Source organism: Misgurnus anguillicaudatus, chromosome 20 (assembly GCF_027580225.2).
Source record: "Misgurnus anguillicaudatus chromosome 20, ASM2758022v2, whole genome shotgun sequence".
NCBI classification, from domain to species: domain Eukaryota; kingdom Metazoa; phylum Chordata; class Actinopteri; order Cypriniformes; family Cobitidae; genus Misgurnus; species Misgurnus anguillicaudatus.
Genome location: NC_073356.2, coordinates 31,524,133 through 31,538,610, shown reverse-complemented (window position 1 = coordinate 31,538,610; position 14,478 = coordinate 31,524,133). Strand labels below are relative to the sequence as shown.

The window sequence follows — 14,478 nt, the reverse complement described above, 5'->3', positions numbered from 1 at the left end:
CTCCAACCACCAGATGTCAGGAAACGAAAGGTAATCATTTTAAATCCAACGCGCTTTAAAATAAAATCCAATTTGTATCAGTTTTTATCCAGACCGACCTATTAGCATAACAAAAACACTTTGACAAGACTGTAAAATTGCTGCTATGTTTTAAACGGCGTATTATCCTACCGCCGTGACGTCACTGTTTACAAACAAAAAGCACCGGAAGTGAGACAGGCAAAAACAAGATTACGGAAAGAGTGGCGAGAAAGAGAGAGAGAGTGACGTACTCCTGTATCAGCAAGACGAGTGGGCATCTAAACCAGCTTAAACTCTTTTATATATCACACAGTGTTTATCTTACGGAGTAAACAAGAGCGCTTTTGTAAAGACCACACATCACTATGGTAAGTCGTGGATGTTGTAAGTAATGCAAGCGTGAACTGCAATCTGTTACTCTTAGGTGGATTTTTACTATGTACCTATTTTTGACGTGTTTGTGAAGTTACAGTATGCATTGAGAATCTGGCAGTAATGTAGTGTGACAGCTCTTGCCGGAAGTATCTTAGTTTAATGTCTTGTGCTGCCAGCTGCCAGTTTATCTGTGATTAGACTCTTTTGCAACGGTTGTTGTTTTGAATGACGAATGCACTTTTCAGTTGCAGATCAGTTAGTTTTGGTAAATGTAAGACATATTTTAATGCTCAAATTTTTTATTATCTAAATGTTTTTTGTTTTGTTTTTATTTTTCAGAGTTGAAATGTGTTTAGTGAAATGCAAATGCTGGACTCAAAAAAACCATACTGACCTTCAACGCTTCACTTTTTAAAGATAATCTGAAAACAACTGGTGACACACTTTGCTTCTGGCTCTACCTTTGAATGTCACTACTCCTAAAATAGGACCACCAACCATTATTTCTCCATCTTGGTATAACAGGTTTCATATTTTTATGACTACTTCAGAAGTACACTGTAATGCATTGGATCTTGCCTGCTGTTTGTAAATGTTGACTTGCTATTCGCCTCCCGAGTAAGATACTCTGTGACTCAGCTGTTCCCAGAATTAGGCAGGGCACAACAAGACTTTTAGACAAAGGTGTGCATAAAACTGCCAATTTCGCATCCCAATGATGGATAAAGCATGAAATGTAAACTTTATTGAGTTTATGACGTATTGAGAAATTGATAAAATATTTTTGCTTTTTGGCTTAACGCATCAAGCATTTATATTGCAGTCACCTTTCAAGTGCTAAACCTCAGAAATATGCATTAAACAAAACATTTAGGATATAAAGGCAAACACTGCCAGGATTATCAGTAACAAAGTGTTTCATAGCTGTTTTAAACAAGTTAAATTGGGCTTTATACTAGAACAGGTCATGGCAGATTCCTGTTCAGACACTGTCGATGGTGAGATTTTGAACGCGACCAAAAAGGAGGACTTTGACCCCGCTAAACCGCAGGACAAAGAAATCAGCCAAAAAGAGGATGTCTCAGAAGTTGAGCAATCCTCTAGTAGCATCCCACACCTTATGAAAGATGACATCGCACCCAGCAAAGATCCTCCCACAACCACATCTTCCCTTGAAGATGATGCTAAAGCAACTCAGTCCATCTCTGTGACCAGCAAAAGCCAAGACAAAACAGATGATTCTGAAATCATCAATAGCCAATCCTATACGGCCAGTCAGTCGGAGGTGACGCCCACTTTCTCCATGGCCAGTCTGGAATTCTCAGAGGAGACACCACCTTTGATTTCAACTAAATCTGCTCAGGATGTCGATTATCAGTCACCTGACAAAGTCCCCTCTCAAGGGAATGAAGGAGCCAGTGCTGGGGCTTCTAGGGTCGTGGCATCGGAGCCGACCATGCCGGCGTATTATTTCGTCAAGTGGATTACCTGGAAGGAGAAGAAGACGGCCATCATCACACAGAGCGAGAATGGACCCTGCCCATTGATAGCTATCATGAACATACTGTTGCTGCGGTGGAAGGTAAACTATTTGCGCAAATGGGGATTTTTTTTATTTGGATATATGAAAAATTACATAAATTAATGTAAATGTCCATGTAAAATCTCCTACTATTGCATCTTACTGTATGTCTTCTTATAGGCCAGCAATAGAGCCATGACTCCTTATACTCTGTGTAAACTTTATAGTAAAACACTGATGGCATAAAGAAAGGGCAGGGTGTCAGAAGCTCACGTTTTTTGAGTTTTGCTTGTTTTTATTCTTCAGGTGAAGTTGCCGGCTCAAACTGAAGTGGTCACCACAGAAGAGTTGATGGCTCACCTCGGTAAGATGTTGCATGATGAAAATATGTGACCCTGTCTGTGAAATCCAGGTTAAAGTCTCATAATTCAACTATTAGATCAGGAACATCAAAGTTTGATTTCAAGTCATTGATTTCACATTGATTTCAGTCTTACTCAGTTCATATTAAAAGATATCAAGGTTATATTTTCACATAATGTTACCTTATGTAAGATGATTTCACAAAAATGACATCAGCTGTGTTTTTACAGACTAGGTCACATTTTGGTATATTTTTCTGTTTTTGTGCATGAATCATGGCCTGTCTTTCAGATAATAGAGTGTTATTATTACACACTATAGTTGAAAACAAGTCGTCTGGAGTGGTGTTGCTGAATAAGGGGTGTGATGAGCGTGTTTCAACACCACTAATACCATGTCACAGCAGCAGACATGAATTAACACCATTGCTTCCTGCTGGCAAATGTGGCCTGTGTTTGCATATAAGTAATAATTTAGTTGATGCTTTTACCCAAAGTACTTTAGATACATTACTCGCTAATGTATTCCATTATTGCACTATTGCACAGACAATTCCCCAGTGAGTGAGCTTGGAGTACATTGCTCGGGGACACAGTGCTTGTTTATAGATCACCCTTTGCTGAGTTTAAACCTAAAATGTTTCATAATTGCCATTTTAAGTTGTTTATATGTTATTTTGTTATTGTTGCAGGTGAATGTGTGCTGTCCATCAAACCACGCGAGAAAGCAGAGGGGATGGAACTCAATTTTCAGCAGGTAAATGGTAGGAGAACGGGTAAAGAGCTCGGATGCAAAAGCTGCTAAACGCCACCGTCAAAATATTAGATGATGTTGACCGAATGTGCCTGGCATGTATTTTATGTTTATCGAATACTTTCGCTTTAAATGTGCTTTTAGAAATACTGCTTTGTTGGCAACGCTACAGGGTTTTTTCACAGAAAAATAATTGAATGAATGACGGTGAGTACACGTCAAGGTGCACGTCGAGTTTTTGCCTGATTTAAGGAGGTGAACTTAATCTTTGTACAGCGCGGTGTGAATGTGTTAGCATTTAGCCTAGCCCCATTCATTCTTTAGAATCCAAACAGGGATGAATTTAGAAGCCACCAAACACTTCCATGTTTTCCCTATTTAAAGACTGTTACATGAGTAGTTACAAGAGTAAGTATGGTGGCACAAAATAAAGCATGGCAATTTTTAAACGTATAAAAAATGATAACTATATAGTAATGGTCAACATTTACTGAATGTTGACCAATTGTTTTTAGCCTTTTACCTTAATTCAGCAAAAACAGTGAAGAGTGACTGGAGACTTTTAGAAATGAAGATTTTTGCATGTACTTAAAGGGTTTTGCAGCAAAAGACAGTAAAATTTGAGTAAAATTTGTTAAATACCAATGAAATGTCTAAAGTGGCATTTGTGAGAATAAGGCATTTCAATCACTCACTAATAGAATTTAAGGCTAAATTAAAAAAAAAAAAAACTAGACATAATAGCCTGGTTAAAATGCTAGTTTACAAGAAAACAGCAAATCTTCAAGTTTAAAGGACAAGGAAGACCATTTTAAAGGAAAACACCACCGTTTTTCAATATTTTACTATGTTCTTACCTCAATTTGGACAAATTAATACATGTCTATCTTTATTCAATGCGTGCACTTAATATTTGTGCAGTGCGTCGTGAATGTGTTAGCATTTAGCCTAGCCCCATTCATTCCTTAGGATCCAAACAGGGATGAATTTAGAAGCCCCCAAACACTTCCATGTTTTCCTTATTTAAAGACTTTTTTTAAAGATGAGTAAGAATGGTGGCACAGAGTGAAATGTGGCAATTTTTAGGCGGATAAAAAGTGAGAAACTATATTGTGTGGCAGAAGAGCACTTAGTTTGCAGCACTTCATCCTTGGGTGCAGTAATATTGATTGAAGTTTGAGCGAGAGAGTAGTCAGGAGTGATGATATTACTGCACGCCGAGGTCGAGGTGCTGCAAACTAGGTGCACTTCCGCTATACAGTATGGTTCTCATTTTTTTATCCGCTTAAAAAATCGCCACGTTTTATTTTGTCCAATCATACTTATATGGAGTGTAACTACTCATGTAACAGTCTTTAAATAGTGAAAACATGAAAGTGTTTGGTGGCTTCTAAATTCATTCCTGTTTGGATCCTAAGGAATGAATGGGGCTAGGCTTAATGCTAACACATTCACAACGCACTGTACAAAGATTAAGTGTACGTTTAAAAAAAAATAGGCATGTATTCATTTGTTTAAATTGAGGTAAGAACATAGTAAAATATTGAAAAACGATGGTGTTTTCCTTTAATGGATAGAGAGGAGAAGCAATGACCCCCAGTACATGTATAAAATAAGATTGGATTTACATACTTTGTTCTGATGGTTATGTTACAAAGATATTAAAATTATCATTTTTGGTAAACAGAATCACATACTCTTAACATACTACATAAGATTTGAAATGAACCAAATAGATTTTATCATGAGAATATGCATTTTAATCAAGTTTTATTCTATTAATGCATTTTCTTTGCCTTATTTAATTTCCCCCCAAATATTCAAACATTTGGAGGACCCTTTTAATACCATCATGGACCCTGAAGGAGCCCCAGACCCCCTGTTGAAGGGTTGCCTTAGAGGGTGTTGCATCTGAGCTCTTGAAGTGTAACAGGCTCCGCTCTGCACGGATGTTGAGCATAGAGCTGTCTTGAGATTTAATTTAGCATTGTTAAAAGGACAGGCTGTGCTAGAAACCTCAGAACCTTCCAGTCAAAACACATAGACCGACATTGTGATCGTAGGCCTTTCGGTCCATGAATGAACGCTTGTGATTCCGTCATTAACAATTCTAACAATTACAGCTTGTGTTTGTTTGTATGTTCGTGTGCGTGCTTGTGAGTTTAAAGATATACAGTTAAAGACTTCTTTTGTTTACACTAAATACGTGCTGTTTTAAATAGATGGTCGGAAATATGATGATAAGGATTCAAGTCATGCAAGTCATTGCTTGTGTTTCCATGTCAAACAAAAAATCAGGACAAAGATTATCTAAAATACTAACCTAACCTCTTTTGATTTCTTTAAAAATATTGTTTTTATAATCTTAAAACTTTAAAGTTTTCACTTTTGTAAAGGATCACAACAGTGTACACTGCATTTACTATGGTAAATATTGATCATACTAGCTTACTCGATCAATCATACACATTGATTTCAGTAATACTGTAGTGTATTTATGTTATTTGTGACCCTGGACAACAAAACCAGTCATACGGGACAATATTTGGCTGAGATATAACTATTTAAAAATCTGAGGGTCCAAATTAAGTCCTTAGCAACACATATTATTAAGCAATATCGCTTGAGTAGGAGTGTGATATAGCTCTATATCATCACGGCTGTGATTAGGCCAGAGGCACGAGGCCATAGGCCGACGGCACACGTTTGAAAAACGAAAACTAGAAAACAACAACGGAGTTATTTTAAAAGCCTCTTTGTTTGAGAACTACTTCTTCCGCCACGGATTTGAGGGCGGCCAGAATGACAGGTAAAACTTTCGGCTGCTTTGAAGCTCATAACAACTCAATGGACGGAAAAGCCGTTACTTTATATTACCGTTTCTTGGTCACAAAGTGTAGTTTTAAGATTTGTTTGAACGTTTGCTTAGTAAGATTCGGTACGAATGAGAACCAAAGCATGAGCGGACGTCAGTGTTCACTCGCCCCGCTGACCACCGCCCTCTCTGGGCTACATCTCTGAAAGGGATTCCCTGGCTCTCATGTTGGCCTTGTTTGTTTATGATCGTCAAAATGAGATCAAATCAGCAGTATTTGGTGTCATGATCAAACTTTTACTTGATTTCTTATTCATATTTAGTGTCTTTTGTGTTGTTATTGTTTTGGCGCGAGGTAACAGTTAATAAAACTATATTTATATAACGTTACTATTGCTTTCTCATTTATTCATACGAGCACTCAATTATTATTATTAAACTTTGTTCTTGTCAGTACTATACAAAACGGTTTTTTATAAGTGTCAGAGAGATGTTTTTGCTTGCTGCTTATAAATAACGTTATGCCAGTGGCGATATCTCATAACATGTTTTAATAGTCACGTCACGATAAAGTAAATGATCAATGTCCACATTTAAAAGCTGCGGTGCTTACCTGCAGTTCCACGGTGTTTTCGCGTTCTGATAAAAGATATAGCTCCAGAAAAAACGAGTGTTTATGTTCCTCTTTCCAAGTGTTAATCGTCCACACGATGTGACAAGACATTTCTCCCATTAACTTTAACGTAACATCCAAGAGCGCTGATCTTTGACGGAATAATAACTTCCGATTGGGGATTCACAGACTGATTTATGAGCTAGTAAACTAATGAGACACACGGAGAGTGATTCAAAACAGCGCGTTTGTGTTTTTCCATTCAGAGATGAGCCTGCTTAGGACCTCCATTCACTAGGTGGCGGAATAATACGAAAGGTGAAGCGGTTACAGTGCCGTTATCAGCACAATATCGCATAGCTCTTAGCCAATCAGATTCGAGAACCAGAAAGAACTGTTGTATACTTAATGATAATACATGTTTTTTTTATATATTTACGGTAGGAAATTTGCTAAATATCTTTATGGAACATGATCTTTATTTTATATCCTAATGATTTTTGGCATTAAAAATAATTTTGACCCATACAATGTATTTTAGGCTATTGCTACAAATATACCTGTGCGATTTATGACTGGTTTTGTGGTACAGGATCACATTTGTCTAAAGACTGTATTTATTTACTATCAATTTGTCTCTACAGAATATGAGCGACGCAATGGCTGTGCTGCCAAAACTGTCGACGGGCCTCGACGTTAACGTGCGATTTACAGGCGTATCTGATTTCGAGTACACGCCCGAATGCATCGTCTTTGATCTCCTCGACATTCCTCTTTACCACGGCTGGCTTGTAGACCCGCAGGTAGGTCAACGCCATGTTAAAATGCATATGTTGTTTAAAATATTCACTACTTTGTGCAATTGTGCATTTTTGTTGTGCTTGCCCAGTGAAAATAAGCTCTTTGCACACAATTTAAAGTCAGCTCTTTTCTTCAGAGTCCTGAAACGGTGAATGCCGTGGGAAAACTCAGCTACAACCAACTGGTTGAAAAGATTATAGAGTTCAAGCACTCGACGGACAGCAGTCAAGTCAGTGAAGGTATGCGAGAAAGGGCCAGACATCCAAACCACAAATTTTTAGAAATTGAGATTCATACATCATCTGAAAGTTGAATAAATAAGCTTTCCATTGATGTGTGGTTTGTTAGGGCAATATTTGGCTGAGATACAACTATTTGAACATATTACTCATGATAAATACATTTTTATTGAACATGACTTTTATGATGGCATAAAAATATTTTATTTTAATCTATAAAATGTATTATTGGCTATTGCTACTAATATACCCATGCAACTTATGACTGGTTTTGTGGTCCAGTGTCACATATGAGACAAGTTACATGCCAAAGCTACTTGGGTTACATGTTTGTTTAAATCCCTAAAATGAAATACGAGCAATAGAAATATTGACTTACACTAATGGCTCATATGTTATTAGAGAAGAAACGATGTATGAACTTCTCAACGTTGTGTTAATGCCTGACTGTCATCAGGTTATTAAAGTCATATGATCTCTTTGTCCCAACAGGTTTGATAGCAGAGCAGTTTTTGGAGTCCACAGCAACCCAGCTGTCATATCACGGCCTGTGTGAGCTGAACACAACGGCTAAAGAGGGCGAGCTCTCCGTGTTCTTCAGGAACAACCACTTCAGCACAATGATAAAGCACAAGGTGTTTACCAGCTTTCCCACACCAACACTCCTCATAGGTCTTTATATCTGATTATATATCATAGCAAGCACCACAGATATGATATTCAGATGGATGTTCATTTTTGACTGTTCAGTTTTGCTAAAATGTAAGAAGATGATTTATGTCTTTATTAATGATCAGTGATCGTTATGTAAATGTTTAATGTGTGAATTCGCAGGGTTACCTCTATCTGCTGGTCACAGATCAGGGTTTCCTGCAGGAGGAGAATGTGGTGTGGGAGAGTCTTCATAATGTTGAGGGCGATGGGAATTTCTGCGATTCAGAATTCAGGCTGTGCCATCCGTCTCAGAAACCCACAGCCGCCAGTCGTCCCACCGTACAGCAACAGGCGCAAATGCAGATCGATCAGGTGAGTACCATCAAGGATTCGATTTGATACAGTTCTGAGTTGGAAAAATTTTATGTAATCGAGTGCTGCAGGGATGACAAAAAAACGATTTTGTAGGGCAACCCCGGAGGTTAGCTATAAAGCCCATTCATTTTTCCATAGACTTTTGGATTATCACAAAAAATAATAAACAAATGTATGAAGCTTATGCTGGGTACACACCAGAAGATTTTTTACATCTTATAAGATTTTAAAAATGTGATGGACCACAAACTTGATGATAAAAAATCCTAGATTTATCCGTTTTGCTCCTATAGTGTGTGGTGTGCCATTATGTGTTAAAGACAGCACACCATACACAAACAGATTTTTAATCAGAGTCTCGACTGTGAACACAGGAAATCCCACAAAATCTCGCAAGACTTCAAAACAAGCATGGCGGACGATATGCAGGAAGACATTTCAATGATAGTGCTTGGAATAATTTTTACAAGACACGTTGTATAAACATTCGTGCTGTTGCCACAAATTAACAAGCTGATCCTCCATCTCTACTGTCCACATCAACTTCACTTTGGCCGTTTCTCAATCCGAAAGCTGTAGCCTGCTGAGGTCGCATATGCAGGCTGCATACGTCATGAAACCTGGTTTATTCAAGTTAACTGAGCATTACATTCACAAGTCATAAGTTTATTAAAACAATATACGATGAACAACGAATAATAGCCAATTTTATATATTCTGAAATAAGACAGTCTTGATGACGTATATACAGCCTGGAAATGCGACCTACGGATTGAGAAGCGGCCTTTGTGCTGCACCATGACTGCTTCCGTCTTCCCTCATCTCGCTTTCTGATTGGATATGGTTTCGTTTCACGTGATAATCTCAATGGCGTGCTCGGGTTTGTCCTCGGGATTCCCCACACACATCAGGATTTCTGATCGTAAATATTCAACATGTTGAATATTTACGATTCGCGATCGGCGCGGCTCCGACGTTCTTCCGAGCAGGTTCGGACACTTTTAACACACCTCACATGAAGGGACAATCTGATAAGATAATCTGTGAAACCTTCGCGATACTCGGGACATAGCTAGGATTGTCGGAAGGGGGGAAATCGGCCCAAAATCAGCCCAATTATCTTTTGGTGTGTACCCGGCTTTACACGTTTTGTCCTACAAGATAATCTTTACTATGGAAGCCCATTTCCGCCACATAAGAAAAAAAACATGCTCTGGTAAATCATAATTATGATATAAAAAGCCGAAATTATGACTTTTAAAGTCATAATTATGGGATTAAATGTTAAATATCTCATAATTATGATTTACCAGAGCATATTTTTTTTACTTATGTGGTGGAAATGGGCTTCCATACTTCACAGATGAACACAACTTCTATAAAGTCTAAATTTGTTTTGATTTTTATTTCTAGTAAACGCATTTATACTTCAAAAATCATAGAATTTGTGTTCATCTGTGAAGATTATTTTGTTGGACAAATCATGTAAGTGTCAAACTTTTTTTAAACACATTATTTTTTGCAATAATCGAAAAATCTATGGGAAAAATAAATGGGCTTTATAACGAGGGAACTAAGTCTCGCTAATTTCCTGGGTTGGCCTACAAAAATACGTCATCTCTGCGTCACTCTATAGTCTAAATGCCAGAATAGTGTATTGGCCTTTTTTAGATCTCTGTTGTTTTTGTTTTCAAGATAGAAACCAGCTATTAAAACCAGGGTGAATTTTTTGGGGTCACCTTAAAGCAATACTCCAGCCAGATATCAAAACTACCCCATGATCCACCCACCCCCAAGCAATCCCAGACACACATGCCCATCATCTTTCAGACGAACACATATGGAGTCATTGTAGCAAATGTCCTTGCTCATTCAAGCTTTATAATGGTAGAAAACAGGGATCAGGGAACAACTTCTGACTTAAACAGAAGTAATCCACATGGCTCCAATGGGTTACTAATGCTGCATTCAGACCAGCCGCGGTAGAGGCGTCAAGTGCGAGTGATTTCAATGTTAAGTCGATTTGAAGATGCGTTGACTCGCGTCTGGAGGTCTAGCGGCGTGAATTGAGCATTGCCCCAGCAAACGCGCAAGTTGAAAAATTTGAACTTTGCCAAAAAAAAACGCGCCGCGTTAACCAATCAGGAGCTTAGCTGTAGTGGCGACGTGATTACAGAAAGTCGTAGAAGCCCCTTCCTTGAAGCGATTTTTCGCGTTAATGTCTCGATGACTACAATTTCACGCACGAATAAAGTGAGTAAACTTAAAATGTAAACTAGATGAGGCGTGATTTTGAAGCCTCAAACGCGGCTGGTGTGAACCCACGGTAAAGGTGTTCTGTGATGCAATTTTGTAGGAAAAATATCCAGATTTCAAGGTTTATAAACTAAAAACTAGCTTCCTGTATTGACGCCATCTTTGAGTCACTGCGCAACGTACCTATGGCAACCAATGCTCACTACGTTAAAACTCTCGCAGGAGTCCAAGATGGCGTCATGACCAAAGTTAGTTATTACAGTTTATAAAGTTTGAAATCTGGATATTTTTATTACAAAATCGCATCAGTTACCCACAGAAGACCTTAATTAAACCCTTGGGGTCGTGTGAATTACCTCTGTGAAGGATGAATGCACTATTTGAAAGTTTTGAGTCAGAGGTTGTTCCCTGATCCCTGTTTTCTACCATTATAAAACTTGAATGAGCAAGGACATTTACCAAAATAACTCCAAATGTGTCTGAAATATGTCGGACATGCGTATCTTGGATTGCTTAAAGGAATATTCCATTTTCTTAAAAGAAAAATCCAGATAATTTACTCACCACCATGTAATCCAAAATGTTGATGTCTTTCTTTGGTCAGTCGAGAAGAAATTATGTTTTTTGAGGAAAACATTGCAGGATTTTTCTCATTTTAATGGACTTTAATAGACACCAACAATTAACACTTAACTCAACACGTAACAGTTTTTTTTCAACGGAGTCCCAAAGGACCACAAACAATCCCCAACGAGGCACAAGGGTCCCACCCAGCAAAACGATTGTCACCCCCGACAAGAAAAACAACAAATCCACACCTCCAAAGCACAACCTCTCGTCTAGATCCGGTCCAGCGCGACCTAACGTAAATGCGTAGTGACGTAGGGAGGTCACGTGTTACATATATAAAACGCACATTTGCTGACCATTGTAAACAATAAACTGACACAAAGACATTAATTCGTATCAGTTGACATACAACAATGTCAGAACGGTCCTCTTTCAAGACACTTGTAAACACTGGGGCGGAGTTTCGCGTTTGTCTTCTGTGACCTCTTGACGTCATGGCGTATTGCGTGGGGTCGCGCTGGCGCATCACGACCGGATCTGGACGAGAAGTTGTGCTTTGGGGGTGTATATTTGTTGTTTTTCTTGTCAAAAATGACAATCGTTTTGTTAGATAAGACCTTATGCCTCGTTTGGGATTGTTTATGGTCCTTTGAAACTCCGTTGAAAAAAACTGTCAAGTGTTGAGTTAAGTGTTAATTGTTGGTGTCTATTAGACTCCATTGGAGTGAGAAGGGTCCTGCAATGTTTTCCACATAATTTCTTCTCGACTGAACGGGGAAGGACATCAACATTTTGGATGACATGGTGGTGAGTGGATTGTCTGGATTTTTCTTTTGAGAAAATTGAATATTCCTTTAAGAGTGAGTAAATTATTGGGTAATTTTGATTTGATTTGGCTGAAGTATCCCTTTAAGTTTCAATTTGATTGTGGTAAGAACAGAGTACAAGTAAATGTCCAAACATTAACAATTAACTTGGGTTCACTTATTAACATCCACTCCTGTTTGAATTGGTTTATCATTTCAGAGGTTTTAAGCAATTTGCAAACACTTAAAAGGATTTAAGGAAAACATGTTTTTTTTTTCAAGTCAAAGTATATTGTTATTTTCCTTTGCAGGGTAAATGAGAAAAATTAAATTACGTTTTTCATGACACCTTGTGCAACCATGCAACATCTAATAACATATGACATATGTCCCATATGTGGGTTTTAGTATCTCTTTGAACTGAAAATCGAACCATGTGACTTAACCATTGCTAGTCCTATGCTTGACCACAAACCACACATTAATGCAATGGCTTCCAAAAGTCTGAGATCACACTGAAAGTTTCAAAATCTAATTTCAACACAAGTCCCACCCGACATTCTTACTGATTATTCTGTCTACTAAAAAAAAAAAACAGTGCAACTAAAAATGTTAAGATTGCAATATGATGTAATTATAGGACTATCTGGTGGCGATGTCTCTACAGCAGGAGCAAGGTGAAGCTCCTGGACCCATAAGTGACCTGGAGCTGGCCAGACAACTTCAGCAGGAGGAGTATGAGCAACCCCAGACACAACAGCAGCCCTCAGCAGGACAGGCGAGAGGAAACTCCTGCTATTTGATTTGTAGATAATGAAACAAAACAGTTTGTAGTGATTGAAACTGAACTCTAAATCTTATCTTAATACCCCTACAGGCAAGAGGTCAAGCCACGGCCCAGCCCGAAAGACAGAGGCGGCGAGAAAAGAAGGAAGATTCAGATTGTTGTATTCTTTAAATGATAGTCTGACCACAACAATAACCAGACTGTTTAAAAGCAGATCAGCTTCAGTTAACATCTTTTTTCTGTACCAGTGTTGAAACAAGGGACTCTGTCAACCTAATGCCAAGCCTGCCTTTATAGTAGTCATCCTCTTTATTTTCTGTTAGTCTCGTAGTTAAAACTGTTGCTTATTATTATCTGCTGGACCAAATAAAGGTAGCAATTGTTTTTAAGCATTTCTTCGAGCACCAGAAGGGAATTTCTAACCGTGGCAGGATAAAGTGTCATTTGAAGGACTGTAATGGTAAATTATCAGGTATTGTTATACGACTTTAATATTACACTGAACTACTACTGTCTGAAGTTGATCTGTACATAGTCGCATCCAAAGTTATGTATTGTACACTAAGTACACGAAATTCTGCTTTGATTCGCTCAGCGAACTGTCCCTTAAGCTGAGCTAATAAAAGCTACATCTGTGTTAAAAGGAAATGTGTGGCCTTTGATTTCTCAACTCTGATGAAGCAACTTCAGTGCAACATTTTTGTTGCAGACATATGGGTGTTTATGGGATTTTCACGCACAACCATTTCTAGGGTTTACAAAGAATGGTGTGAAAAGGGAATAACATCCAGTATGCAGCAGTCCTGGGGTCGTAAATGCCTTGTTGATGCTAGAGGTCAGAGGAGAATGGACCGACTGATTCAAGCTGATAGAAGAGCAACTTTGACTGAAATAACCACTCGTTACAACCGAGGTATGCAGCAAAGCATTTGTGAAGCCACAAAATGCACAACCTTGAGGCGGATGGGCTACAACAGCAGAAGACCCCACCGGGTACCACTCATCTCCACTACAAATAGGAAAAACAGGCTAGAATTTGCACAAGCTCACCATAATTGGACAGTTGAAGACTGGAAAAATGTTTCCTGGTCTGATGAGTCTCGATTTCTGTTGAGACATTCAGAATTTGGCATAAACAGAATGAAAACATGGATCCATCATGCCTTATTACCACTGTGCAGGCTGCTGGTGGTGGTGTAATGGTGTGGGGGATGTTTTCTTGGCACACTTTAGGCCCCTTAGTGTCTATTAGGCATCATTTAAATGCCACGGCCTACCTGAGCATTGTTTCTGATCATGTCCATCCATTTATGACCACCATGTACCCATCCTCTGATGGCTACTTCCAGCAGGATAATGCACCATGTCACAAATCTCGAATTATTTCAAATTGGTTTCTTGAACATGACAATGAGTTCACTGTACTAAATTGGCCCCCCCACAGTCACCAGATCTCAACCCAATAGAGCATCTTTGGGATGTGGTGGAACGGGAGCTTTGTGCCCTGGATGTGCATCCCACAAATCTC

The 14,478-nt window shown here is 38.6% G+C and overlaps 1 protein-coding gene across 3 annotated transcripts; it reads left to right on the top strand.

The window, feature by feature from the left end:
• The first annotated feature begins 133 nt into the window (after positions 1 to 133).
• Positions 134 to 13,598, top strand: mindy1 (MINDY lysine 48 deubiquitinase 1). Of its 3 annotated transcripts, none has more exons than XM_055220878.2 (11): positions 157 to 389; positions 736 to 912; positions 1,361 to 1,978; positions 2,225 to 2,282; positions 2,973 to 3,037; positions 7,107 to 7,265; positions 7,400 to 7,502; positions 7,995 to 8,137; positions 8,337 to 8,528; positions 12,804 to 12,941; positions 13,041 to 13,598. In XM_055220878.2, the coding sequence occupies exons 3-11, from the start codon at positions 1,364 to 1,366 to the stop codon at positions 13,119 to 13,121; spliced, it is 1,554 nt and encodes a 517-aa protein (XP_055076853.2). In that variant the 5' UTR covers positions 157 to 389; positions 736 to 912; positions 1,361 to 1,363; the 3' UTR covers positions 13,122 to 13,598. The 3 variants fall into 3 exon arrangements, with proteins under 3 accessions (XP_055076854.2, XP_055076853.2, XP_055076852.2); XM_055220877.2 differs by having other exon boundaries at positions 1,356 to 1,978; XM_055220879.2 differs by having other exon boundaries at positions 134 to 389; positions 736 to 1,978; positions 12,831 to 12,941.
• Positions 13,599 to 14,478: the final 880 nt, after the last annotated feature.